The sequence below is a fragment of the Odocoileus virginianus genome, chromosome 23 (assembly GCF_023699985.2).
Source record: "Odocoileus virginianus isolate 20LAN1187 ecotype Illinois chromosome 23, Ovbor_1.2, whole genome shotgun sequence".
Lineage (NCBI taxonomy): Eukaryota > Metazoa > Chordata > Mammalia > Artiodactyla > Cervidae > Odocoileus > Odocoileus virginianus.
The window spans coordinates 52426626-52454075 of NC_069696.1; the positions used below are offsets into that span (position 1 = coordinate 52426626).

A 27450-nucleotide genomic window follows, 5' to 3' on the forward strand; every position below is an offset into this window, starting at 1 on the left:
GGGATATTGTGAGTATTCTTTTGTTGAGATGACATTTGTAGTTGGGCAGGGGGTGATAAGTCTTCTGGGCAGGTGGAGGGGGTGGAAGGTTTCCGGACAGGGGGTGATAAGTCCCAGATAGATGCAACCGGCCTGGAGCATCAGGGTGGAACTAAGGTTCTGTTTTGTTTTCTCCGAAGTTCGATGATTCAGCGAGGGGCCTTTGGGACTGTTGCTCTCTTTTCTAGGCCCAAAAGACTCCTTCATTATATATGTGGCTATTTCCACTTTCTGCAAGGATTTTCAGAATAGAATCTGAATAGATTTTCAGAAATCTTTTAAATGTGACTGAGAGAAGCATCTCTAAATAGTCCAAAATTTGGGTGTCACAAAACAAACTCAAAATTAAAATCTTCACGCCAAACTCAGAGTCACAGCCAAACATAAAACCCACCTCTAATATGCAATATTAGGTGAGTTAGCCCATCATTAGAGGAAACTTGGCTGCAATTCCATCTTATCACATGCCCTCCCCCAAGACTGTAGGTTAGTTTCTGTCTCTTGCCAGCTCTGTGTATTTCCAAGATTCTGGGATTGGATTGCATTTTACATTTTTATATCACCTTTGGCTCAGAATTCTCTGAACCAGTTCAGTTTGAGAATCATCTTCCCTCATGCACCCTAGTCCGGGACCAGTCTTTCTTGATTTCCAAGTTGATATGTCTCTCACAGAAAGCATTTGTGCCTGGAGCAAGGGAAGGCAATTTAAGTCTTCCTTCCCTGAAGGAACTAATTTCTCACTCTTTTCCCCTCAGGGTTCTTTCTTTTCCTAGTCTGCCTTTCCTTTGGTCTCCCCAATAAATGAGGGCTTCCCTGGGGGCTCAAGAGTAAAGAATCTGCCGGCAATGGAGGAGACTCGGGTTAATCCCTGGGTCAGGAAGATCCTTGGAGGTGGAAATGGCAACCACTCCAGTATTCTTGCCTGGGAAATCCCATGGACAGAGGAGCCTGGTGGTCCCTGGGGTCACAAAGAGTTGGACACAACTGAGCAACTAAACAACAACAATATGCTCTATAAACAATGGACCATTTTCTCCAACTCTTCTGTCTTGAGAAGCACTGAGCTCTACTACCAGTCTCTGAAGTTATATAGCTGAAGCAAGAGATCAATTCAGAGATAACTGAAAAATAATTGATAAGCCACCTTCTTCCCCTCTCTTCCCTGTTCCCCACAGAGGTTGGTGAGGGGCACAGTGCCCCTCCATCATGCTTGGGATGGGTCTCAAGGCAGTTTCAAAGGGGGAAGGGAACAATATATTCCTCACTAAATAAACTATGCTTCCCTTCCCACTTTTGAAAGCAGATTCTCCTAAAGTCAATTTTGGTTTTTAAATAACACATTTTTGTCTTCTTCATTTCACATCTGTTACATCACTATGCCAGAACAAGTTTAATAGAGAAGTCCATGCTAATCATTAATTATGATACCAATATGCTGGTTATATTGTATTCTAATGTAACTTGCACTTGTGGATTTCAAAGAGCTTCCGCCAGATTTAATTAATCCTCAGCTTTGCTAATGAAAAGCATCGTTTCTACCCGGCATGAATGTGGGTTTCCAATCTGTGCCTTAAGGTCACCTCATTTTTCTTGAAAATGTACATTTATAATTTAACATTTCAGATCTTTCACATTCCCTATTAAGCAATTATTTTGATTACTTCATTATCTTTCTTTTTTTTTTCTCCTAGACTATTTAGGTTCTGTTTCTGCCTACCGCCAGCCAAGTGTAATTCCGACATTCTCTCTCACTCCCTTTATTAGCATGATTTGCATTAGCAAGGGATTCATTTTCATTCTGAAGACTGAAAACAATTTCATTATCTGATAAAAATTATCTTCTCATATGCTGTAAGAAGCAATTCTCCTCATTTATGGTCTCATTAGGCATTTCATCTACCCAATACATCTTCTCAATTCTTCCTCCTTCTCAAAGTAGTCATTCTGGTGGCTCAACTAACAGTATCTTGGGCTAGGCACTCTCATTTTTGCCTTTCTTCCCTCTTTTGTTCTTTCTTTCCCTAATGGAGTATCCGCCTTATCTCCTCTGTGAACCCTTGTTCGTTCCCTCTCTCCCTCAACATTTGGTTCAGGCTTCTTTCTAACATCTATGTTGTTGTACCATGAATTGTAAGTCTGCATTTCTGTTGTCCTTAATAGACTGTAAGCATCTTATGGGCTGGACCACAGCTCACAGATCTTTGTATTCTCAAACTCTGGTACTGTGTCTAGTGTATAGCAATGATAAAAAAAAATGTGTATCAGTCACAAGCAAGAATCACCATCAAGATCATCATCATCTTTAAAATGAGGAGTGGCTTTTTCTTAATACTATTTAAAATGCAAATAAGTGGTCTTTAGAATATTTTTTTTTTAGAATAAAATTACTTTATTTATTTATTTATTTATTTATTGGAGGCTAATTACTTTACATCATTACAGTAGTTTTTGTTATACATTGAAATGAATTAGCCATGGATTTACATGTATTCCCCATCCCAGTCCCCCCTCCCACCTCCCTCTCCACCTGATCCCTCTGGGTCTTCCCAGTGCACCAGGCCCGGGCACTTGTCTCATGTACCCAACCTGGGCTGGTTATCTGTTTCACCCTAGATAATATACATGTTTCAATGCTGTTCTCTTGAAACATCCCACCCTCGCCTTCTCCCAGAGTCCACAAGACTGTTCTATACATCTGAGTCTCTTTTTCTGTTTTGCATATAGGGTTATCGTTACCATCTTTCTAAAGTCCATATATATGTGTTAGTATAATTATACAGAGCGAAGTAAGCCAGAAAGATAGAATATTTTTTGTTCATCGGTCCCAAACATTATGTTATCATTAAAACCAATATGCTTGTTTGCCAAAAAAAAAAAAAAATGTGTCTTGAATAAATGAAGAACTAAGTATGCAAGCAAAACTCATTGTTATTTTGAAATTTTGTTCTTTTCAAAAGACAGAAATGACTGGAGAAGCTAAAGCAACTTGATAAGGAAGTAGATCATTGGACATGCTGAAGAGACAGATCTATAAGTAACAGGAAGGGAAGTAGTTAAACGGCCTCAGTGGGAGCTAAGACATCCTAATGGCTTTAAGAGGCCAATTGAGCAAGAGCAAAATCTCAAAGCAATGTCTGGAGCACTTGGATACATCATAAATGATCAGGTGGAACAAGATCCAAGTCTGAACTGCAGCCTTCTGTGCAAGCAAGACATTGACTCATGTGTACTTCTTCCCACCAAATCTCCAAAAGCTGACAGATATTGCTGAAAAATTCTTCAGTCTAAGGTCACAGTCTTGATTTATTTCTAAGTTTTATTCATTCCTTGATGAGGAAAAAAAGAGCAATCAGAATATTTCCTTTTTACCATAAGTGTGCTAGAAATATAAATGGTCCCACAAGGGATCCACTCATGATTTTTTGACTTTACAATGGTGCAAAGTCGATGTGCATTCAGTAGAAACCATATTTTTAAGTTTGATCTTTTCCCAGGCTAGTGATAACTGGTACAGTAATCTCTGATGATGCTGGGCAGCTGCAGTGAGCCGCAGCGCCCAGTCAGCCACGCAATCATGAATGTCAACAGCTGATAACGCTTACAGCCATTCTGGACCCATAAAACATTCTATTTTTCACTTTCATTATAGTTTTCAATAAATTACAGGAGATATTCAACACCTTATTAGAAAACAGCATTTGTATTAGACAAATTTGCCCAACTGCAGGCTAATGTAGGTGTTCTGAGCATGGTTAAGGTAGCCTAGGCTAAGCTTTGATGTTTGGTAGGTTAGGTATATTATATGCATTTTTTTACTTATGATACTCTCAACTTACAATGAGTTTTAAGTAGAGGGATAGCTATTATAAGGATTGCTGAAGCATCATCCAATGGCATTGGGGTAATTCTATGGGAATGCATACACAGACACCCACCCACACACACTGTCACACTCTCCTTTCCCTGAAAGTCTTTTGGGACCAACTGGCACTCAGATGCAAATAATTATTTTAATGTTTGTTTATTTATTTATTATCTTTAATGTTTGTTTATTTATTTATTATTGGCTGTGCTGGGTCTTCATTGCTGTACAGGCTTCTCTCTAGTTGTGGCGAGGAGGGTCACCCTCTAGTTGTGATGTACAAGCCTCCCATAGAGGTGACCTCTTCTGTGGAGCACAGGCTCTAGGGTGTGCAGGCCTCAGGAGCTGCAGCCGCCGAGCTCCAGAGCATAGGCCTGGTAGCTGTGGCCCACCAGCTCAGGTGACCCGTGGTATGTGGGGTCTTTCTAGATCAGGGATGGAATCGTACCTCCTGCATTGGCAGGTGGGTTCTTTACCACTATGCCACCAGTGAACCCCTGATATAAACAATTTATAGCAGATATTTAAAGGGCAATTCAATGGATAAAGAAAATATGTTATATGTACACAATGGGATACTACTCAGTCACAAAAAAGAATTAAATAATAATGCCATTTGCAGCAACATGGATGGACCTAGAGATGATCATACCAAGTGAAGTAAATCAGATAGAATAAGACAAATGATATATGGCATCACTTATATGTGGAACCTAAAACACAATACAAATGAATTTATTTACAAAATAGAAACAGACTTACAAACATCAAAAACAAACTCTCTTTATTCTCTGTTCCTCTCTTTGTAGGATGAATAATGACTTCAGACTGCCTGGGACTTTTTCCAGTTTAGAGAGTGTCCTGATTTTTGCACTGAAAGTTCCATGTCCCAAGAAAACATCTCAGTCCTGGGCAAAGTGGAAAGATTGTTAACTCTATCTTTTTGTCTCAAGTTAAGTAGTTTTACCTACCTATCTGGTGGCTTCCCTAGTGACTTGGTGGTAAAGAATCCACCTGCCAATGCAGGAAACGCAAGAAGCGTGGGTTTGATCCCTGAGTTGGGAAGATGCCCTGGAGGAGGCAATGGCAACCACTCCAGGATCCTTGACTGGGAAATCCCACGGACAGAGGAGCCTGGTGGGCTACAGTCCTCGGATTTGCAAAAGAGTTGGACAAGACTTGGTAACTAAACACCACCACATGCCTCGCTGAGGCAGCAGAGCCAGCCCACACCCTTGACTCAAAGAAGCCCCCTGCTCCCAGAGACATATCAAACATCTTCCAAATCAAGGCAACTCTCCCTATATCAGATGTTGAGAAAATAAACATTTATCAATTAGATACACACACACTTAGGATTATGTCATCTTAAAGAACTGATGCTTTTATCATTTTGAAATGTTCTGTTTTGCCTCTGGCAGTAATTCATGCCTTGATATATATCTTGATATTAATAAAAGTCACACCAACTTTCTTACATTCAGTATTTGTGTGGTATACATTTCTCCATCCCTTAATTTTCTTCTGTGATACCTAATTTGCTGTTAAGTTCATCCAATGAATTTTTAATTTTAAATATTTTAGTTTTCAGCCCAAGGATTTCTACTTTTAAAAAGTTAGTTTCCATATCTTTCTTGATGTTCCCATCTCATCAACCATTATATCAATCTTTCCCAGTAGATTCATTTCTTGTATATCATAATTATTTTAAAGTCATTATCTGCTAATTCTACCATTTGGACTTTATGGTTCTGTTTCATTATTTTTTCCCTTGACTGTAAACTGTATTTTCCTGCTTCTCTGAATATACAGTAATTTTTTGTTGTATACTGTACACTGTGAGCAATGTGTTATAGATGATACATTATCTTCCTTTGGGATGTGTTGAGTTTTGTTCTAGGAGACTGTTGAAATACTAATGAATGACCTTGATCTTGGGGAGACTTGACAGGATGGGCTCCTTGTTGTTTTGCTCTTGGGCCTCAGTTGTAGTCCTTCATCCTGCATCTTTATTCTTAACATGTAACCCTCTTAGGATTTCAATGAAAAAAGCACAAAGAATTTAGTAAGTCCTTACTTTGCTGGACTTGAATTCCAAACCTTGTCTCTCCAGCATCAAGCATTAGATGAAATCTCTGCTTAGAATCTTTAACCCGAGGGTCTGAGCACCTGAGCAACAGTTCCTCTAGCCCCAAGGTAGGAGCCAGGCTGCTAACAGGAGGTAGGCTGTGGGAGAGCAAGTGAAGCTTTATCCGTATGTGCAGCTGCTCCCCATCCTTCACATTACCACCTGAGTTCCGCCTCCTGTCAGAGCAGCGGCGACATAGAAGCACAAACCCTACTACTTCTAGGTTTCACTAGACATCTGCTTCAAGAGATCTAGGCTGCACATTCGTTATGAATCTAATGCTTGATGATCTGAAGTGGAGCTGAGGTGGTGATGCTAGCGTTGGGGAGCCATAGCCCCCATCACCCCCAGATGGGACCAGTTAGTTGCAGGAAAACAAGCTCAGGGCTTCCACTGATTCTGCATTATAGTGAGTTGTGTAATTATTTCATTATATATATCACAATGTACCAATTGGAGAAGGAAATGCAACCATCTCTGTTATTCTTGCCTGGGAAATCCCATGGAGAGAGGAACCTGTTCATGGGATCTCAAGAGAGTTGGAGGCGACTGAGTGACTAAGCAACAAAAATGTAATAATAATAGAAATAAAGCACACAATAAATGTAAAGGACTTGAATCATCCCCAAACCATTCCCCCACCCCCACCCCACCTCGTCTTATCCATGGAAAAATCATCCTCTAGGAAACTGGTCCCTGGTGCCAAAAAGGTCGGGGACCAGTGCTTTGACCTTTCCGCTGGTGCTTTCCAGTGGACTCCCTGAGCTCTCATTGTGAGCATCTGCAATCTGGTAGTCAGCCAACAATTTGAGGAGAGTTTGTGCACAGACAAGGAGCACCCCATCCTGCCTCCCTGCATTCTGGAACATCCCCCGCTTAACTCCAGAAACTCTGGCAATGCCACACTCTGACCTCTGAATCCTTAATCCAGTCCGTCAGCCTCTTCCTGGGCTCTCTTCCTCAACTACGTTACAAATGAGGCATGTCCTCAAGGAAGAAGCTGTCCAGCGTGGACCTCACCTAGCTGGTTTCCCTTATTGAATGATCATGTATCCTCTAGTATCTGCATATTTCCAGTCATTCCCCAGGAGCTTCAGTTATTTTAATTCGGATCTTATAATTGTTTATGCTGGTTTTTTTAGTTGAAAATTCAAAATTGTGATGAGCAGATGGTCATTCAATAAATGCTACTCTGCTATTGTCAGAAATGAACTCCCCTTATTACTAGAAACACAAAATTCTGGTCCTTTTAGACATAACTGAACTTTCCTGGAAGGTGTGTATAATAATATAAGAATGTGATAATGGTAATGATAGTAAGAGATCACTGTTATTGAGTATTTGGTATCTGCTAGATCACTGATTTTGGTGCTTTATCTGTCCCCAGTTGACAGATGAGCAAACAAGTTCAGAGAGTTTAAGAAACTTGCCCAAGTTCATAAGGATGATAAACAAGGAAACCAAGACCTTAACTCACATGACCTGATGTATTGATTCTTTTAACCGCAAGGCTATAGTGGGTGCTTGTTGTTCCTTGATGGAGACATTTCAAAGGAAATTAAGCTTAGAGAATTCAACTGAATAACCTGTATAGTTCTTTTAAACCTATGAATCCACTAGTCTAAAAAAAATTATAACCCTCAATCAGCAAAAAATATTAACTTTTTATGTAAGAAAAATTATTTCCCTTCAATCTAGAAAAAGCACACAGAATAAGAGCATTTGCATGTCTCCCCAGCTCTTGCAAAAGTCAATTCTCTTTTCTCTGTTTTAGAATTTGACTTGCAGCACCTCATGTAGAACAATATATTTGTGGTTGCCTGATGGCTGCAGTGATGGTGCATCTTGTGTTCATTCCAAATGTAGTGTCAAGACTGATAAACCAACTTAGTTCAAGTCACTCGGAGCATCAGTCTTTGAAGTTTTGAAAAATAGCCATTTGGGTGTTTTTCCATGCCACCCCAAATATATTCGGAAAATATATTTAACCAGTGAAATTGCTCTAAGGGAAAAAAAAAAAAAACCACATTGAAGTATTTTTCCTCAGGCAAAAATGAAACTATTCTTAAGATCAATAAAAATATCCCTTCCTTGACATCCGTCCCTAGCTATATGCCTGCCAAATTGTTGTAAACCAATTAATCAGAAATGGATACGGTTTTGCAAAAATAAAATAAATGAAAAACGCTTGAAAGAGAAGCCTACAGTCCTTGAAATAATCCATGAAATGTGTTGTATTTTACTGTAGGCTGCGGCTGAAGACATAGTTTATTTAGAGCAAATTCCCATGAGGATCCTCAGCAAAACCTGTTTTCTGGAGTTAGTACCAGGAACAGCAGCAGTCCTTCTGAGTCCATGGCCTGCTTTCTCCTCATTACAAAGTTGATCCTGTCATGTGCTGTATTCACTCGCCAACACATGCTGCAGGACAGCACACAGCTGTCTCTGTAGCTGGCCACTAGTAAAATGAAGCTTGGAGCAGCATCTTTTTCCAAGAAATTAACACAACTTCTGGCTCCATCTTACTTTTCTCCTTTTATTTGTTTTCTTGGCCTCATGTTTCTTCTCTGGTTTTAACAAATGCTTATTTGTAAGCCCCCTTAAATCCCTTTTTGAACAAGCCTGAGTAAAACTAAATGCTCTCAATTTGACTGCCACAGTTTTAAAAATAAGAACTACCAAACAGTAAATGAAAACTGAGAGGCAAATGAAAACCTGACCAAAATATACAAGATGTATAAAAAGGGTAAAAAGTCTTGATTGTGAGGAATCTTGGAAGTCAATAAGAGAAAAATATGTGAACATGCAAGTAAAAAACTGAGGAAAGGTCCTAAAAAGATACAAAAACAGAAAAAAAATGCAATGGGCAGATAACAAATGTGGAAAAAAAATCCAACCTCAGTTTTAGTCAAAGAAATACAAGTCAAAACTTGATGAGAAACTCCCATAAACAATGGAAAAATAAATTGGTTTCCTTGAAATTGTTGACTTAAAAAAAAATTGTACAATGTGAGAGTTGTGGGTCAAGTTTTATTCAGGAAAAAATGACTATAGCCTGGGATACAACACCTCAGATGGCTCTGAGAAACTGCTCCAAGGAGGTAGTGGGGAGGTCAGTATATATGTGATTCTGATGAAGGCGGAATACCTGCAATCAAACATATGTTTTTTCCAGAAGGTTTCTGCTAGTCCCAAGAAGCAGATGTCACTATGAAGGATTTTAGTGCTTTTCTAGATATGAAGAGATACAAGAATTGGGCTCATAAAATCAGCTCCTGAAAACATCTAACTCTTTTCTCCGAAGACCTGTTCTGTCAGTTTTCCCCCTGACCACAGAGTGCTTCATTTCTGCTCTTTACCCTGAAACTCCTTTCAGGGGGTTTTGAAAATCAGCAGCTGTAGCAGCACATGATTTAACCCTTATGGGGTAGATGAAGTGAAGCTGTTAGTCACTCGGTCATGTCTGACTCTTCGCAATCCCATGGACTGTAGCCCACCAGGCTCCTCCTGTGTCCAAGGGATTCTCCAGGCAAGAATACTGGAGTGGGTTGCCATTCCCTTCTCCAGGGGGTCTTTCTGACCCAGGGATCGACACCCGGTTTCCTGCATTGCAGGCAGATTCTTTACTGTCTGAGCCACCTAGGAAGTCCTGTAGGGGTATATGGCAAGCGCCAATTTGTAGCTGACAGAATTCACCTGCCTTGCTCCCTGACCTCAAGGAGGGAACAGACATGCAGATAAGCATGTATAGGATAGAGGGTATATGTGTGTTTACAAGGAAGCACCAGAGGGAAGCTAAAATACAAGTTCATGGTTGGAGAGATCCCAGCAGAATCTGGAAAGAAGAGCTGGCATCATTAGATGTGAGTTTTTGAAGGCAGGGACTGCCTAAGTGGCATTCCTCAAGTGCACAGTCTCTGGCATATAGAGGGCACTTGATAAGTCTTTTTTTAAATAAAATGAGTGAGAAGGGACATTTCTGCCAGGAAGCAAAGGCCCAGAAAAAAATCCATCAAATGAACAAATGGGTCCATGAATGAGTGAGCTGTTTGTCAGGGAAATACTAATGCATCTTTGAAAGAGAGATTAAATGACCAGCCTCCAAAGGACTTTTTCCCCCTCCTATGGATCATTACCACACACACCTTATTACTTGAAAGAAGAACTCCGAACAATTCCTTTGGATTCATTTACATCCTGATTTTTCTAACTGCATTTCATCCCAACCACCAGGATTAAATATTCCCAACTCAGAAATATTCCCAGTCAATAGACTCTGAAAAAGCCCATCTGAGCTAAACCTTAGGACATATGGATAATTGCCACAAATCTCTATACTTTTCAGTCTGAAGGTTTTTTTTTTTTTTTTTCTGGTTATTAGGGAAGACAGATGTGCTATAGGAAAAACATGTAAATGCTAACATTGGTTGTTTCTCAGTAGAGGATTTCTGAGTAGCTTTTATTTTCCACTTTGTACCTTTCGGTATTTTGCAAATCCTCTCCATCAGTTCTGAATTGCTTTTATAATGACAAGAAGAGAAATCAGGTCAAGAAATGCCTGTGAATCTTGTTGGGGAGAATTAAATTGGAAAAGTTGTGGTATACTTAGAAATAAACTGAGTTTTCACATTGTGGGCAATTTAAAGGGAGAGTTCAGGGTGATTAGCCCTTGGGCAGAATATGGTTTTAGACATGTTCTATTCTAAGCTATTAAATACAAAACGTATAAATGTTATCTTAAATATCAAATATGACCAAAGGCAATTTAATAGCAATTAATTTTGTGTCATCTCAAAAGCTCCAGTTGAAAACGTCTTTGTTGTAATAAAATTCCTACGCATCTTAACCCAGCATTTTAAGTAATGAATTTAATTATGAAGAAAACTGCTGTCATTAAAGCCTTCTTCTTAATCATGCCTGTGTTTATGACAAAAAAGTCTGTTGCCATGGAAATTTTAGTGTCAAAGTTGCAACTCATAAAGCTTTACTGAAGTCTAAAGTAAAAATAGGAAATGATCTTTAGCAAGGAGAAACTTCTTCCTTAATATATTTTTAAAAACACTTAAATTATGGAGAGCAGGTAGATTTTACAAGTGAACCTCATTTTGTATAACTAAGCAATCATGTGAAAAGTTCAGCATTTATCTCATTTTGGAAAATCAAATAAAGTATAATTAGGGAACTTATAAAAGATAAGAATTGCACTGGTAATCCACCTCAATTTAATTAAAAATTTATTGAGGCTCTACTATCTTATAATAAAAATTAATATTTTCAAGGGCTGAGTTTTCTAAAATTGGGCACCTATATAGTTTACATTAGTTTTTAAATTATTTTTAGCTGTCATTAAAACCCCCAATAATGGAACTAGATGTGAACAATGCAGTTATAGTTATATAATGAGACCAGAGTCATAACTTACATTTAAGAGTTATTTACTAATAGGTGAGCCCATAGCTATATTAAGCTTGCTGGTCAACAAGATGAGGAAGATAAATGATGTGTTTCTTTTTAATTTATGAAATATATCATGTATGCAAAAAAGTAGAAACCAACATGACAATCACTCAGTTTAAGAAAGAAAATTTTGCAGGTAAAACCTCTGGGGAATTCTTACTTGGCCTTATTTTCTTCCTTTATCCAAGAGGGAACCACAAACTGGAATTTAGTATTGATCTTTACTTAACTTGACTTAAAAAAGTTTAGTATATAGCTATACATCCACAAATACTATGTACTATGTCATTTTGCTTATTTTAAAACTTTATTTAAATGGTATCTCCTATATATATTTTATGTCACTTCATTTTTTTTCTCTTGCTCAACCTACTTTTTGAAGCATATCCAGATTGATAAGTCTCTTTAATTCATTTACAGTTTCTCTGTAGTAGCCTATTATTCATTCATTTATATGTTCTATGTAATACTCTACTGTATGATTACACTATTACTTATCCATTCTTCATATGAGGGATATTTGGCAGGTTTCCTTTTTTGTTTTGCTATTGTAATCTAGGCATCAGTGAACACTTTTACATATTTCTTTGGACATATGGGTGGGAGCTTCTTTCAGGGATATATTATGAGCATTTCAAATATGAGAAGATAAGAAAAGGTGGTTGAACAGTGGACTTCTGGATCCACTATTGTCTTCCCAGCTCCCAGTTAGTGGCTTGTCCATTCCTATGCACACATAGATAATATTTAAGTTTAGAATAATATTCTATTTTTCTATGGATTGAAGATGTCCATGACAATCTTATGTATATCTCACCCAAGTTTCCAGGCCTTGTGGACACCCTGTAGCTTAAAAGATACATCACCCAACAATGACGTACCCAGTCTCAAGCCAAATGACTGCCAAAGGACTGTGGGTTGGGCTCACACACTTAGGACACGCTTGAGCTAAGGTCCTAAGACCTCACTGCGAAGCAAAACAATGCAGGGCTACGTGCTCGAGGGCATGTTGAGAGCGGCGTGACCAGGGCGCCGGGACGCACTTGCAGAGCTCTGGAAGCCCGGCGCTCTGCCACCTGCACGAGGCTGTCCAGGAGTGCAAGAAGGGCAAAGCAGACCAGGGCTGAAGCCAAGCTTCCAGCACGCTCCAGAAACGTAGCATCTTTCTCCCTCTGCAATTCAGCCAAGGAGAACAAGGCAACGGGCTGGGGAATATGGAAAGTGCCTACATGTGTACTGAACCGAGACTACTGCATTTAAGGCTTTGAATGGCCGGCAGGTGGTCAATTTCTAAAGCAATCTCTTGGAGACTGATAGGGAGAAAGATATGGGGAGTGCTGGGGTTTTATTGCCCATCACTTAGCTGCTGGCACCCGCTCCTCCTCTCTCTTCTTGCTTCCCTCCACATCCCTCCCCCCGCCGCCCGTCTCCTTCTCTTCCATTTCACATTGTCTCCTGTCATTCTGTTATAATTAAATAGAAAACATTGCAGGTGCCTGCTATAAAGCATCTGTAGATACTGTATGTTACATGGGGGAAAAAAGCAGCTGCAAACTGTGCAATTTGGTCTTTAAAGAAAAATCTGAAAGACATCTCTGGAAACAAACACATCTTTTATCCTAGTAGATTTTGAATTTTCTTTTTGTTTGTACTTCAGCCAGTTCATCACATTTCCTCACCACCTTACACAGAAAGTTAGAAGAGATGGGGAATTTTTGGAATGATGGTTTAAAGTGGGGAAATTGTGACTGTAAGGTCGGTGCCATTTCAGACAGTATTTCTCTCAGTCAAAACAACACCTAAGAATGACAGCATCTGTACATTACTAAATGTGGGGGAGAAAGTAAAAAATGTGCTGAAATATTATCAGTAATATTAGGAAGTGTACAGTGTTAGTCGCTCAGTCGTGTCTGGTTCTTTGTGAATCCATGGACCATAGTCCTCCAGGCTCCTCTGCCCATGAAATTCTCCAGGCAAGAATACCGGAGGGGGTTGCCATTTCCTTTTCCAGGGGATCTTCCCAACCCAGGGATTGAACGAAGGTCTCCTGCATTGCAGGCAGATTCTTTACCTTTTGAGCCAGCTGAGAAGCGCAATAGTAGGAAGGCACCTACCTTTCTCAAAGGAAATCAATATATTGGCACAGATCACACTGGAGATGCCTCATGACTTCTTTGGCTATTCATTCAGGTCTACGGGTGTTCTCCCATAGGTATTCCAGTTCTAGCTTGAGGTTCAGTTCTGTCTTCCTCTCCCTTGATTTTCAAATTTTTCAGAGCAGTCAAGTAGGGAAAAGGGAAAGAGGCTCAGATGTATAGAACAGACTTGTGGACTCTGGGAGAAGGCGAGGGTGGGATGTTTCGGGAGAACAGCATCGAAACATGTATATTATCTAGCGTGAAACAGATCACCAGCCCAGGTTGGGTGCATGAGACAAGTGCTCGGGCCTGGCGCACTGGGAAGACCCAGAGGGATCGGGTGGAGAGGGAGGTGGGAGGGGGGACCGGGATGGGGAATACATGTAAATCCATGGCTAATTCATTTCAATGTATGACAAAAACCACTGCAATGATGTAAAGTAATTAGCCTCCAACTAATAAAAATAAATGGAAAAAAAAAAAAAGTAGGGAAAAGGGCTTGGGAAGCCAGGTCAGCAACAAAGAGTCCAAATTCTCCAGCCAGACCCTGGCTCTATCTTTGAATGGGATCACTGGACAAGTTGCAGAACTGCTGACGTGCTTTTCCCCTCATCTATGACCCAGAGTCAGTCATCCTACATGCATCAACATCTTAATTATTGTGAGTACAAACAACCCAATAAAAAAATGGGCAGGAAATCTGAAAAGATATTTCTCTAAAGTAGACATACAGAGGGCCAAAGGCACATGAAAAGATATTCAACATCGCTAACTACTGGAGAAATGCAAGTCAAAGCTACAATGAGGTATTACCTCACACCAGTCAGAATGGCCAACATCCAAAAGTCTGCAAATAATAAATGCTGGAGAGGATGTGGAGAAAATACACTAGTGGTGGGAATGTGAATTGGTACAGCCACTATGGATAAGAGTACAGAAGTTCCTCAAAAAACTAAAATCAAGCAACCATATGATCCTGCAATCTCTTCCCTGGCCACATATCTTGAGAAAAACGTAATTTGAAAAGATACATACACCCCAGTGTCCATAGCAGCACTATGTACAACAGCCAAAACATAGAAACAGCCTAAGCGTCCATCGACAGATGAACAGGTAAAGATGTGGATATAGATGGATAGATACACACACTGGAGTATTACTGAACCATAAAAAATAAAATACTGACATTTGCAGGAACATGGATGGACCTAGCAATTATTATACTAAGTGAAATAAGACAAAGACAAATATCATATATTGCTTATATGAGGAATCTAAAAAACTATACAAATAAACTTAAATAAGACATAAATAGACTCACAGACATAGAAAAAACTGGCTACCAAAGGGGAAAGTGGACAGAGGTGATAAATTAGGAGTTAGGGATTAAAATATACACACTACTATATATAAAATACATAACCACCGGTGATTTATTCATATAGCACAGTGAACTCTATTCAATATCTAATAAAAACCTATAATGCAAGAGAATGTAAAAAATTAATATATATATATGTGAGATATATATATGTACGAGAATATATATGTGTGTGTGTGTGTGTGTGTCTGTGTGTGTGTGTGAATCACTTTGCTGTATACCTAAAACTAACACAACATTGTAAGTTAACTATATTTCAATTTCCAATAATAAATTAAAAAGAAAGGCCATTTTAACATGAACAGTAAGCAGAAAATCCATCTTCAAATAAAGAGTAGTTCATTTAACACATTTAACTCTAGAAAAAAACATATTTATGTTTCCTTATTTTTTCATTTTACCATAAATGTCCATTCGTGAGCCAGTATGTAGGCAACACTTGTGTAGAGCATTCTCTGATATTAAACAAAGTGGGTCAGGATGCCTCGTCCTCTTCCAGTTTGTCAGGAAAATGACAAGTCCTAGCATGATGGCTATTAATACTTCAGCTACTATTAAATCAACAAAATTAGAAATGAAATTGAAGAAACCACAACAGACAACACAGAAATGCAAAGGATCATAAGAGACTACTATCAGCAACTATATGCAAATAAAATGGACAACTTGGAAGAAATGGACAAATTCTTAGAAAAGTATAACTTTTCAAAACTGAACCAGGAAGAAATAGAAGATCTTAACAGACCCATCACAAGCAAGGAAATCAAAACTGTAATCAGAAATCTTCCAGCAAACAAAAGCCCAGGACCAGATGGCTTCACAGCTGAATTCTACCAAAAATTTAGAGAAGAGCTAACACCTATCCCACTCAAACTCTTCCAGAAAACTGCAGAGGAAGGTAAACTTCCAAACTCATTCTATGAGGCCACCATCACCCTAATACCAAAACCAGACAAATATGCCACAAAAAAGGAAAACTACAGGCCAATATCACTGATGAACATAGACGCAAAAATCCTTAACAAAATTCTAGCAAACAGAATCCAACAACATATTAAAAACAGCATACATCATGACCAAGTGGGCTTTACCCCAGGGACACAAGGATTAGTCAATATTTGCATATCAATCAATGTGATATATCACATTAACAAACTGAAAGATAAAAACCACATGATTATCTCAATAGATGCAGAGAAAGCCTTTGACAAAATTCAACATTCATTTGTAATAAAAACCCTCCAGAAATCAGACATAGAAGGAACATACCTCAACATAATAAAAACCATATATGATAAACCCACAGCAAACATCATCCTCAGTGGTGAAAAATTGAAAGCATTTCCCCTAAAGTCAGGAACAAGACAAGCGTGCCCACTCTCACCACTACTATTCAACATAGTTTTGGAAGTTTTAGCCACAGCAATCACAGAAGAAAAAGAAAGAAAAGGAATCCAGACTAGAAAAGAAGAAATAAAGCTCCCATTGTTTGCAGACGACATTATCCTCTACATAGAAAACCCTATAAGACTCCACCAGAAAATTATTAGAGCTAATCAATGAATATAGTAAAGTTGCAGGATATAAAATTAACACAAAGAAATCCCTTGCATTCCTATACACTAACAATGAGAAAACAGAAAGAGAAATTAAGGAAACAATTCCATTCACAGTTGCAACAAAAATAATAAAATACTTAGGAATAAATCTACCAAAAGAAACAAAAGACCTATATATAGGAAACTATAAAAGACTGATGAAAGAAATCAAAGATGACACAAATAGATGGAGAAATATACCATGTTCATGGATCAGAAGAATCAATATAGTGAAAATGAGTATACTACCCAAAGCAATCTATCAGTTCAGTTCAGTTCCGTGTGGGACTCTTTGCGACCCCATGAATCACAGTACACCAGGCCTCCCTGTCCATCACCAACTCCTGGAGTTTACTAAAACTCATGCCCATTGAGTTGGTGACACCATCCAGCCATCTCATCCTCTGTCATCCCCTTCTCCTCCTGCCCCCAATTCCTCCCAGCAAGTCAATGCAATCCCTATCAAGCTACCAATGGTATTTTTCAGAGAACTAGAAAAAATAATTTCACAATTTGTATGGAAGTGCAAAGAACCTCGAATAGCTAAAGCAGTCTTGAGAAAGAAGAATGGAAATGGATGAATCAACTTGCCTGACTTCAGGCAATATTACAAAGCAACAGTCATCAAGACAGTATGGTACTGGCACAAAGACAGAAACATATATCAATGGAACAAAATAGAAAGCCCAGAGATAAATCCACGTACCTACAGACACATTATCATTGACAAAGGATGCAAGAATATACAATGGAGAAACGACCATATCTTTAACAAGTGGTGCTGGGAAAACTGGTCAACCACTTGTAAAAGAATGAATCTAGAACACTTTCTAACACCATACACAAAAATAAACTCAAAATGGATTAAAGATCTAAATTTAAATCCAGAAACTATAAAACTCCTAGAGGAAAACATAGGCAAAGCACTCTCTGACATAAATCACAGAAGGATCCTCTATGACCCACCTCCCAGAGTAATGGAAATAAAAGCAAAAATAAACAAATGGGACCTAATTAAACTTACAAGCTTTTGCACAACGAAGGAAACTATAAGCAAGGTGAAAAGACAGCCTTCAGAATGGGAGAAAATAATAGCAAATGAAGCAACAGACAAAGGACTAATTTCAAAAATATACAAGCAACTTCTAGAGCTCAATTCCAGAAAAATAAGTAACCCAGTCAAAAAATGGGCCAAAGAACTAAACAGACATTTCTCCAAAGAAGACCTACAGATGGCTAACAAACACATGAAAAGATGCTCAACATCACTCATTATCAGAGAAATGCAAATCAAAACCACAATGAGGTACCATCTCACACCAGTTAGAATGGCTGCTATCAAAAAGGCTACAAGCAATAAATGCTGGAGAGGGTGTGGAGAAAAGGGAACCCTCTTACACTTGGTGTAAATGCAAGTGAATGTTGGCGGGAATGCAAACTGGTATAGACACTATGGAGAACAGTGTGGAGATTCCTTAAAAAAACTGGAAATAGAACTGCCATACAACCCAGCAATCCCACTGCTGGGCATACACACTGAAAAAACCAGAAGTTAAAGAGACACATGTACCCCAGTGTTCATTACAGCACTGTTTATAATAGCCAGGACATGGAAGCAACCTAGATGCCCATCAGCAGACAAATGGATAAGAAAGTTGTGGTACATATACACAATGAAATATTACTCAGGCATTAAAAAGAATGCATTTGAATCAGTTCTAATGAGGTGGATGAAACTGGATCCTATTATACAGAGCAAAGTAAGTCAGAAAGGAAAACACCAATACAGTATATTAATGCATATATATGGAATTTAGAAAGATGGTAATGGTGACCCTATATGCAAGGCAGCAAAAGACACACAGATGTAAAGAACAGACTTCTGGACTCTGTGCGAGAAGGTGAGGGTGGGATGATTTGAGAGAATATCATTAAAACATGTATCTTATCATTTGTGAAATAGATCACCAGTCCAGGTTGGATGCCTGAGACAAGTGCTCAGGGCTGGTGCACTGGGATGACCCTGAGGGATGGGATGGGGAGGGAGGTGGGAGGGAGGGTCAGGATGGGGAACACATGTACACCCATGGCTGATTCAAGTGAATGTATGGCAAAACCACCACAATATTGTAAAGTAATTAGCCTCCAATTAAAACAAATTTAAAAAAATTGAGTAAAGAATTGGGAGGACAACATTACAAAATATGATAAAACTTTAAAAATAATTCCATTCCTAGACATTTTTCTTAATCCATAATTCAAAGGAAATATACACTGTTCATTAAGATAAGTGCATCCCCATGATTTGTAATAAAAATATTAAACCAAAAAAAAAAATACTTCAGTTACTGAAGTACCTTTTAATCATATCACTTAATTTAATCCTCACAGCCATTCTATTAATATTCCCATTCTATAGATAAAGAAAGGAAGTCTTAAAGAATGTATTACTTTCTCAAAGTGGCAAAACTAGCAAGTGGTAAAGTTACTATTCAAATTCATGTCTATATAGTTCCATAGTTCATGTTCTGAAACTTTATGCAATGCTATCTCTCAGAAGTATAAAATATGAAAAGTCTAATTCACTGTAGATTTCTTCTCAAGCCACACCTACAAACTTCTAAAGTTGACTGATTACTTTGAGTTGACTTCAGGTTTATTAAGAGATTCTTAGCCTTGGCACGGATAATTTACGCCAGATGATCATTGGTCGTGGAGGCCCTTCTGGACATTGTAGACCATTTCACAGCGTCCCTGGCTTCTACCCAGTAGATGCTGGTAGTACGCTCTTTGAGTGCTGCATGTTCACTCAGTTGTATCAGACTCTCTGCAGCCCCATGGACTGCAGCACGCCAGGCTCCTCTGCTAGTGGAATTCTCAAGGCAAGGAATACTGGAGTGGGTCGCCGTTTCCTTTTCCAGGGGACCTTCCTGACTCAGGGATATAACTAGTGTTTCCTGTGTCTCCTGCACTGGCAGATGGATTCTTTAACACTGAGCCACTTGGGAAGCCCACTCTCTTTGGAGTTACAGTAATAATAATAACAAAATATCTTTGGACACTGCCAAATGCTACCTGAGAGCCAAAACTGCCCCTGGTCAAGAACCACTGGCTTAATTTCAGTCTTGCTGTATGGGTGCATCCAAAGACGACCTTAACATTATACAAAAGTGGGAATAGCTGCACTGTGAACAAACATATTTTCCATGACTGGCTCTGTAAGACAGTTTTTAATAAGCAACAGCTTGGTATTTTAATTCAAATATCATTGAAAACACTACTCATAACTATGATTTTTAGATAAATTTAGCTTGTGTAAAAAAGCAATTTTATTTTGCTTAGTATAAGAGGATAGCTCTGAAAGTTTATTACAAACCAAGTAAAGCAATAACAATCCCTTTATAAGGCTAACGTACAAAGGATGTTCAGGGAATAATTGACACCATCCAGTTGAAAAGGCTTCCTCCCGATATGATACAGCCACTAGCAAGATCAAAAAGTCTCTCCAGACTGAATATAGATGGTAGCGAGACATCAAATGGGACCTGAGAAAAAGCATAAAAGCATTCATGAAATGCGTTGTTTCAAACTATTGACTGAAATAACATTCTCAAAACACACAAATACCAATTCTAGGTAATGATCTTATGTGAAATATTCTTAACTCTTGCCTTAGATAAGACACAAAATTTCACATCTCTACTTTGCTGAAATGTCCCATATATCATTTTCTATCCTAATAAGACTCATATCTATGAATATATAAAAGTGGAACACAGATTCATGTCTGTAAATCTACAAAAGTAGACATTTCTAGAAATATGCATCATTTGATTTTATATAATCATTGCATATTAAGATCAGGAATTTTAGTCCAGTTCCTAATGAACCTCTTCCCCTCAGAACACATTGCAGAGTGGACAAATCTCTCCCCCTCATGTGAATTTAAATTCTGATATGGTGAAGTGAATTATGTTTGGGGTTCCTTCTTTCTGAAAGAAACACATGGTTACCACGTTGAGGACTAGTGCAGCCAAAGTCATCTGAAAAATGGAAAATAAAGATTGTTTCTGGGGTCATGGCACACTGGTAATTTAAGTGGGAAGAAGGGCAAGAAGGAGAGATCAAAAATGAAGGAAAGGAAACAAGTGTTTACTTGTTTCTGGGGAAGCACTTCATGCAGACTTAGATACTTGTGAAGATATATGAGCAAATAGCATGTAGAATGGTCACCATGAATTTAAGCCTTGGGGCCCTGAATCTTTGTAAGAAACTAGAGGACAAGTTTTATTAGTGTCTTGTCTTCTTGTTAACTTAAACTTTTATTCTGAAAAAAATACAATGAACTTAAAAATAGAGGCTGGTTTTCATTTCTTTTTCTTCACTTGATTGGATAAAAAAATGATAAAAGCATTCCAATACTTTCTATAACTTCAGATAATAAAGATTTGGAAAATTAATAATATCATGATTTCTTAATTCTGAAGTAATCAGTGTTAGCAGTTTAAAGAGTATCTTTCCAAAATAACAGAGAATGAGATGGTTGGATGACATCACCAACTCAATGGACATGAGTTGAGTAAACTCCGGGAGTTGGTGATGGACAGGGAGGCCTGGCATGCTGCAGTCCATGGGGTTGCAAAGAGTTGGACATGACTGAGTGACTGATCTGAACTGAACTGTTTTTTTTTTTATATTGAGCTGTGTAAGTTGTTCATATATTTTGAAAATTAATCCATTGTCAGTCTCATCACTTGCAAATAATTTCTCCCATTCCATAGGTTGTCTTTTCACTTTGTTTATGGTTTCCTTTGCTGTGAAAAAGATTTTAAGTTTAATTAGGTCCCATTTGTTTATTTTTGTTTTTATTTTCATTACTCTAGGAAAAAGTGAAAGTGTTAAGTTGCTCAGTCGTATATGACTCTTTGCGGCCCCATGGACTGCAGTCTGTCAGGCTCCTCTGTCCATGGAATTCTCCAGGCAAGAATACTGGACTGGAGTGGGTACCCATTCCCTTCTCCAGGGAATCTTCCCAACCTAGGGATTGAATCACAGTCTCCTACATTGCAGGCAGATTCTTCACTGTCTTGAGTAACAGATGGATTCAAATACAATCTTACTGTGATTTATGTCAGAGTGTTCCACCTGTATTCTCCTCTAAGAGGTTTATAGTGTCTGGTCCAGCATTTAGGCCTTTAGACCATTTTGAGTTTATCTTCATGTGTGATATGTGTGTTCTAATTTCATTATTTTACACGTGCTTGTTTAGTTTTCCTAGCACCACTTATTGAAGAGACTGTTTTCTCATCATTGTACACTCTTGCCTCTCCATAAGTATGTGGGTTTACTTCTAGGCTTTCTATCTTTTTCCATTGATCCATGTGTCTATTTTTGAGCTAATACCATGCTGTTTTGATTACTATAGCTTTGTAGGATAGTTTGAAGTGAGGGAGCCTGATTCCTTCAGTTTCATTTTTCTTTCTCAGGGTTGCTTTGGCTATTCAGGGTCTTTTGTGTTTTGATACAAATTTTAAAACTTTTTGTTCTATTTCTGTGAAATCTGTCATTGGAGTTTTGATAGGGATTGAATTAAATTTATGTATTGCTTTGAGTAATACTTCCCTGGTGGCTAGGACAATAAAGCATCTGCTTGCAATGCAGGAGATGGGGGTTTGATCCCTGGATCAGGAAGATTCCTTGGAAAAGGGAATGGCTATCCACTCCAGTATTTTTGCCTGGAGAATCCCATGAACAGAGGGGCCTGGCAGGCTACAGTCTATGGGGTCACACAAAGTCAGACACATCTGAGTGACTAACACTTTCATTTTCTTTGAGTAATATGGTTATTTTAACAATAATAATTTTTCCAATCCATGAACACATAATATCTTTCCATTTATTTGTGTCATTTTCAATTCTTTTATTAGTGCATAATACTTTACCATGAACAAAACTTTCATCTCCTTGATTAAAAATTTTCTCCATGGTCTCTGGGGCACTTTGGACACTTCTCCAGTATTGGCTTTCAGAAATTTTATGGACAGTTCTGGGTTTTCCCTAAGAATTTCTCAGGAAAAGTTAGGTTCCAAGTGAAATTATAGAATTTCTTTATTTGTCATTCATCAGAGATAATATTGGCAATCATATAATTATTGAGAAGTATTGTATATGTTTAGTAAATAGTCTTGAGCCCAAATTGATATGGATAAGATAACAGAGAATCTTGGTTTCTTTACCTGGATTAGGAAAGGTTTTATAGAAATAAAGGAAAAAAATACCTTGATAGGTAGCAGACTGTAATTTAGTTCAACTAGATTATGATTCAAGGAGCAATGTCAAAGACAGGATGGCGTTTTTGCCTGCCTAGAGAAGATGAAAGTATGAAACAGTACAAGGAAGGGAAGGGAAGTTCGTCAAGGTGGGGCATGCTGAAGGGTTTCATTAAAATCTGGCCTGGACTTGAACTTGCTCAGACGGGTTCTGAGAGCCACTGGAGAGTTAAAGGTTACTTGCCAGTGCTGTATTTTATATGAGTTTCAGCATGAAAACTAGATCTTACCATAATGAAAGATTTATTACTTTTGTTCCTTTGCTCTTACTATTTTCCTTGATTGAAAGAAAAATTGTACTGTCTTCAAAGTATCTATGAGTTTTCTTGAGTCACTAAGTTTTTTTTACTGAGCACCTCCTTTGAGACATCTGCTTATTTCTCTCAACCCAATGTCAGTTGCCTTTTCATTGATTTTAAGTGTTAATAAGCTAAGAATAAAGGGAGAAAGCCAAATAACCACTAAACAGTTGGATTTACCTACTCTTATAATTGTTAAGTGGAGGAGGGCATGGCAATCCACTCCAGTATTCCTGCCTGGAGAATCCCATGGACAGAAGAGCCTGGCAGGCTACAGTCCATGAGGTCACAAAGAGTTGGACAGGACTGAGTGATTAAGCACAGCACAGCATAATTGGTAAGTGGGATATGAAAAGTGCAAGCACTGTGATACAGATGGATTTAATTTTGTGTCCTTTCAAGAACCTTAAACACAGAGTCACAGACATAAAAAGAATAGCTTCAAGGTAGGAAAACAAATACTGTTTTTATACAGCATTCTCACCTGTCTTTTCCTACCATGTTTTCTATATCTTCTTTATATATCACCTGAATCTTTGAAGTTAGTGGTTTATTGGATTTTTTTTTTTTTTTGGATTGGGGAAAAATATGCATTTCACAGTAGAAAGGATAATGTGATACTAGCTTACTTAGGAGTTGATATCATGAATGACTAGTGACCCAACTAATAAAAGTTTCAGATGAGAGGAAACTATTAACAGATGTATTTGGTTTCTCTATACTTTATATGACCAAGCGGATCCCATTACCACCAATAATGTTATTCTCCCCAGTCTAACAGAAATAGCACCTAACTCTAAGGAAAATGAGGAAGGCTTATAAACAACTCTATCAGACATAGAAATTTCACACTTTTCTGGGAACAAAATTATCTTTTTCATGAACTGAATTTTTGTATTAATAAAATTTAAATATAACAGAAAAGTTTTTTAAAAAACATAATATCAGATCAAAGAGTCAGACTGGTAAGATAATAGAAATCTTTTAAATTAAAATTTAAAGAAATAACATAGTTAAAAAGACATTTTGCAGAGAAGAAGAAATTTAAAAATTGAAGACAAGATTATGGCAGAGAAAGCATACGTTCTGAAAACTGGTTCGATTGTAGTACTGCCTAAGAATAGGATCTATTCTTAAATCATCATGCCCATCACCATCACAGTTACTGACACTCTTCAACCACCGAACCCTGGCTATTTCCTTGAGCTCTTGAGTAGAGTTCACCTTTTAATAAAGGGCAATTCTTTCTCAGACATATTGCCCCTTATGACCAGGAAACCAAAGGTTTCAATCCAGCTGAAAATATTTCAGCAACATAAGGAGACCTGTCTCCATTTTCACATCTAAGTAGATGCCAGAATGTTTAGGACAATGGCTTCTTTATTGAAATACATGAAGAGCACCTCCATGAGAGGAGCTAATATTGAGGGAGACTACATTCACTGGGATATGTTAAAAAATCAGTATTAGGTGATATTCATACTTTACAGTTATGGCACAATAATAAATAAATATTTGGTCTATGTCTCGGTTTTTGGTATAGAGCTCCTAAAACCTTGGAAATTTTCTTTCATATGCTTATAAGATGACTAAGGTGAGGAAAGATGCCTAGATAGCTTCAGGATGAGGTTGATCACCAGGAAAACCAACCATGTGATTAGAGGGGTAAACTTCCAGTCTAATAACTCAGCCTTTGGGGAGGGAAGAGCAGCTGACGATAGAGTTCAATCACCAACGTCCAATGATTAAATTAACTGTGCCTACGTAATGAGACCTCAATCAAAACTCCATAATAAGGACTTCCCAGGAGGTCCAGTGGTTGAGACTCCATGCTTCCATTGCAGGGGGCATGGGTTTGATTCCTGGTCCAGGTGCTAAGGTCCTACATGACACACAGTAGGGCAAAACACAAACAAAACAAAAGCAAAATGCTCGCAATGACACATTTAAAGGAATTTCTTGGTTGGTAAACAAACTGATGTGCTGGGAGGGTGACGCACCCAAGGAGGGTATGGAAACTCTGCTCCTCCCAACCCCTATGTCTTGCCCTAATGCATCTTTTTTATTTGGCTATTCCTCAGTTGTACCCTTTACAAAAAACTGGTGCATGCTGCATGTGTACTAAGTTGCTTCAGTGTATGACTGTGCGACACTATGGACTACTGGCCTCCAGGCTTCTCTGTTCATGGGATTCTCCAGGCAAGAATACCAGAGTGGTTGCCATGCTCTCCTTCAGGGGATCTTTCTGACTAAGGGATTGAACCTGCATCTCTGTCTCCTGCATTGGCAGGGAAGTTCTTACCACTAGTGCCACCTGGGATAATAAACTAGTAAACTTAAGCAGTGTTTTCCTGAGTTTTGTGAGTTATTATAGCAAATTATCAAACCTTAGGGAACACTGGGGAACTTCTGAATTTGCAGTCTGCTGCAGCAGAATCGTAGGTAACCTCGGCACCTCATTTAAGCTGGCATCTGAAATGGGGGCATTCTTGGACTGAGCCCTTCACCTGTGGGAGTCTGTGCTAACTCTTCATAGTGGTGTGTGAAATGAATTGACTTGCTGGGCATCCAGTTGGTGGCAGAAAACTGTAGCATCAGCTAGTGTCCAGAAAATCCTATAAGACTTGTACTTGGTATTATATAGACTAGGGCAGTGTTTCGCCACTGAACGCCTTTGGGCTTTTCCTTCACTCTTCCTCCTCCTCCCTGGTACCCCTTCTGCACACATTGCCTGCCCTTCATATCCTACCCCAGGCTGAGCCAAGGCCTGATGAGATGAAAAATGATAGTACTGGCACCAATAACTCCATTATGGGTATATGATTTTTATACAGAACTATTTAAGAAAACAATCCTGTAAGACCAAAAGAGACCATTAAGAGAAAAGTAAAAAGTTTAGGCTGTAGATATCCAGGCTTCTTTTGAGGACGTTTTGAGGACTCAAGAGTCTAAGTCCCAGAGAAAAGAGCTTTTGAAACCTGACCCCTATTGTGCAGAAAGAACGGCTGCTCTCTCACTCCAGCAAAGCCTTTTTCACCAAATAAAGAACTAATAAAGGGTCTCAAACAGGGCAAATCCCCTTCAAAACATCAAACTCTAATCAGAACAGGAAGCAGGAGTTATACAACCAACAATGAAGTGCATAAGGCATAAAGGCCAGATGCAAGTTCGTGGCCAAGGATTCAGTGCTTATAATCAGGGGTTGGAGGAAGAATTAAAGGAACAGTGTTCTGGGGTAGGTGATTGAATACAAATGCTAATACTCAATGTGCTGTAAAACTGAGTGTCTATTCCTCACTGTCTGTGGAGATGTATAAATTCTGATATTGTTCTATATGTGATGACATTGTTCTTACATCATTGCCTTTATTTTCAGAAGACAGCTTTAAAGTTTTATCAAGTCCTTTTTTTTTAACTCTGGGAAAAAAGTATTCCTTTGAAAAAGAAAGCCTGTGTTTATTGAGGACTGGATATATGCTGGAATCTTTGCTTTACAGACTTTATTTCATTTGTAGATTAACTGTTAAAATGGAGGTCAAAGGAAAATGTGATTGAACTCTGGGTCACACTGTAGAATGTATTTTTAATCATGAGTGGGTGACTTGTGTATGATGTTTTCCCCTCACTTTTACATTAGAAAATAAACTTTAAACCAGCAAGAATGTTTCCAAGTTCCTTTAGAACTCTTTCAGTGCCAATAAATAAAGATTAATTGAGCACTCTTACGAACTCATCACCAGTTGGGGAATCTTCATTTTTTATTTATTTTTTAACTCATTGTTGTGGTTCAGGTTCCTGGGAAGCAGAGCCTGAGATGGAACTTAGCTTTTAGGAAGTTTATCAGGGCAGTCCCTTGGGATCAACACACATGGGGAAAGGAGAGAAAGCAGGATTCGGCAGAGAGAGAGAAGATGGGCTGCAATGTGCTCACAACAAACCCCATGCCAACCCCATGGGGAGCGGTGAAGCTGCAATGGCCCTTTAGAGTTAGTTGTCCTAAATGTGGTTTTGAGGGGTCAGGTCATTTCACCATATCAACCAGTAATTAGATACAGACATCTTCCTGCCTCCCCCCACCCCGCCCTGAAAAAGGCCATGTCTTGAGGCAGGCAATTCCTGGAGAGTGTTGAAGGTTGAAGGCTACTGGTCCACACATTCCCACAGCTGAGAAAACAAGCTCTTCAGGGGCCACAAAGGTGTAAAATTTAATTCAGTGGTT

General features: G+C 38.6%; 1 protein-coding gene across 5 annotated transcripts in view; it reads right to left on the bottom strand.

Annotated features, from left to right (window-relative positions):
- Positions 1-19893: 19893 nt before the first annotated feature.
- CFAP54 (cilia and flagella associated protein 54) overlaps positions 19894-27450 on the bottom strand; it is a 298472-nt gene continuing 290915 nt past the window's right edge. For 4 of the 5 annotated variants that reach the window (XM_070454137.1, XM_070454138.1, XM_070454135.1 and 1 more), the window contains one exon: positions 19894-20148. In XM_070454137.1, coding sequence (XP_070310238.1) covers positions 20029-20148 — 120 coding nt within the window. In that variant the 3' untranslated portion in view covers positions 19894-20028. Of the gene's footprint in view, positions 20149-22855; positions 22967-27450 lie in introns of those variants that run through there. The other variant, XM_070454136.1, reaches the window with a different exon arrangement.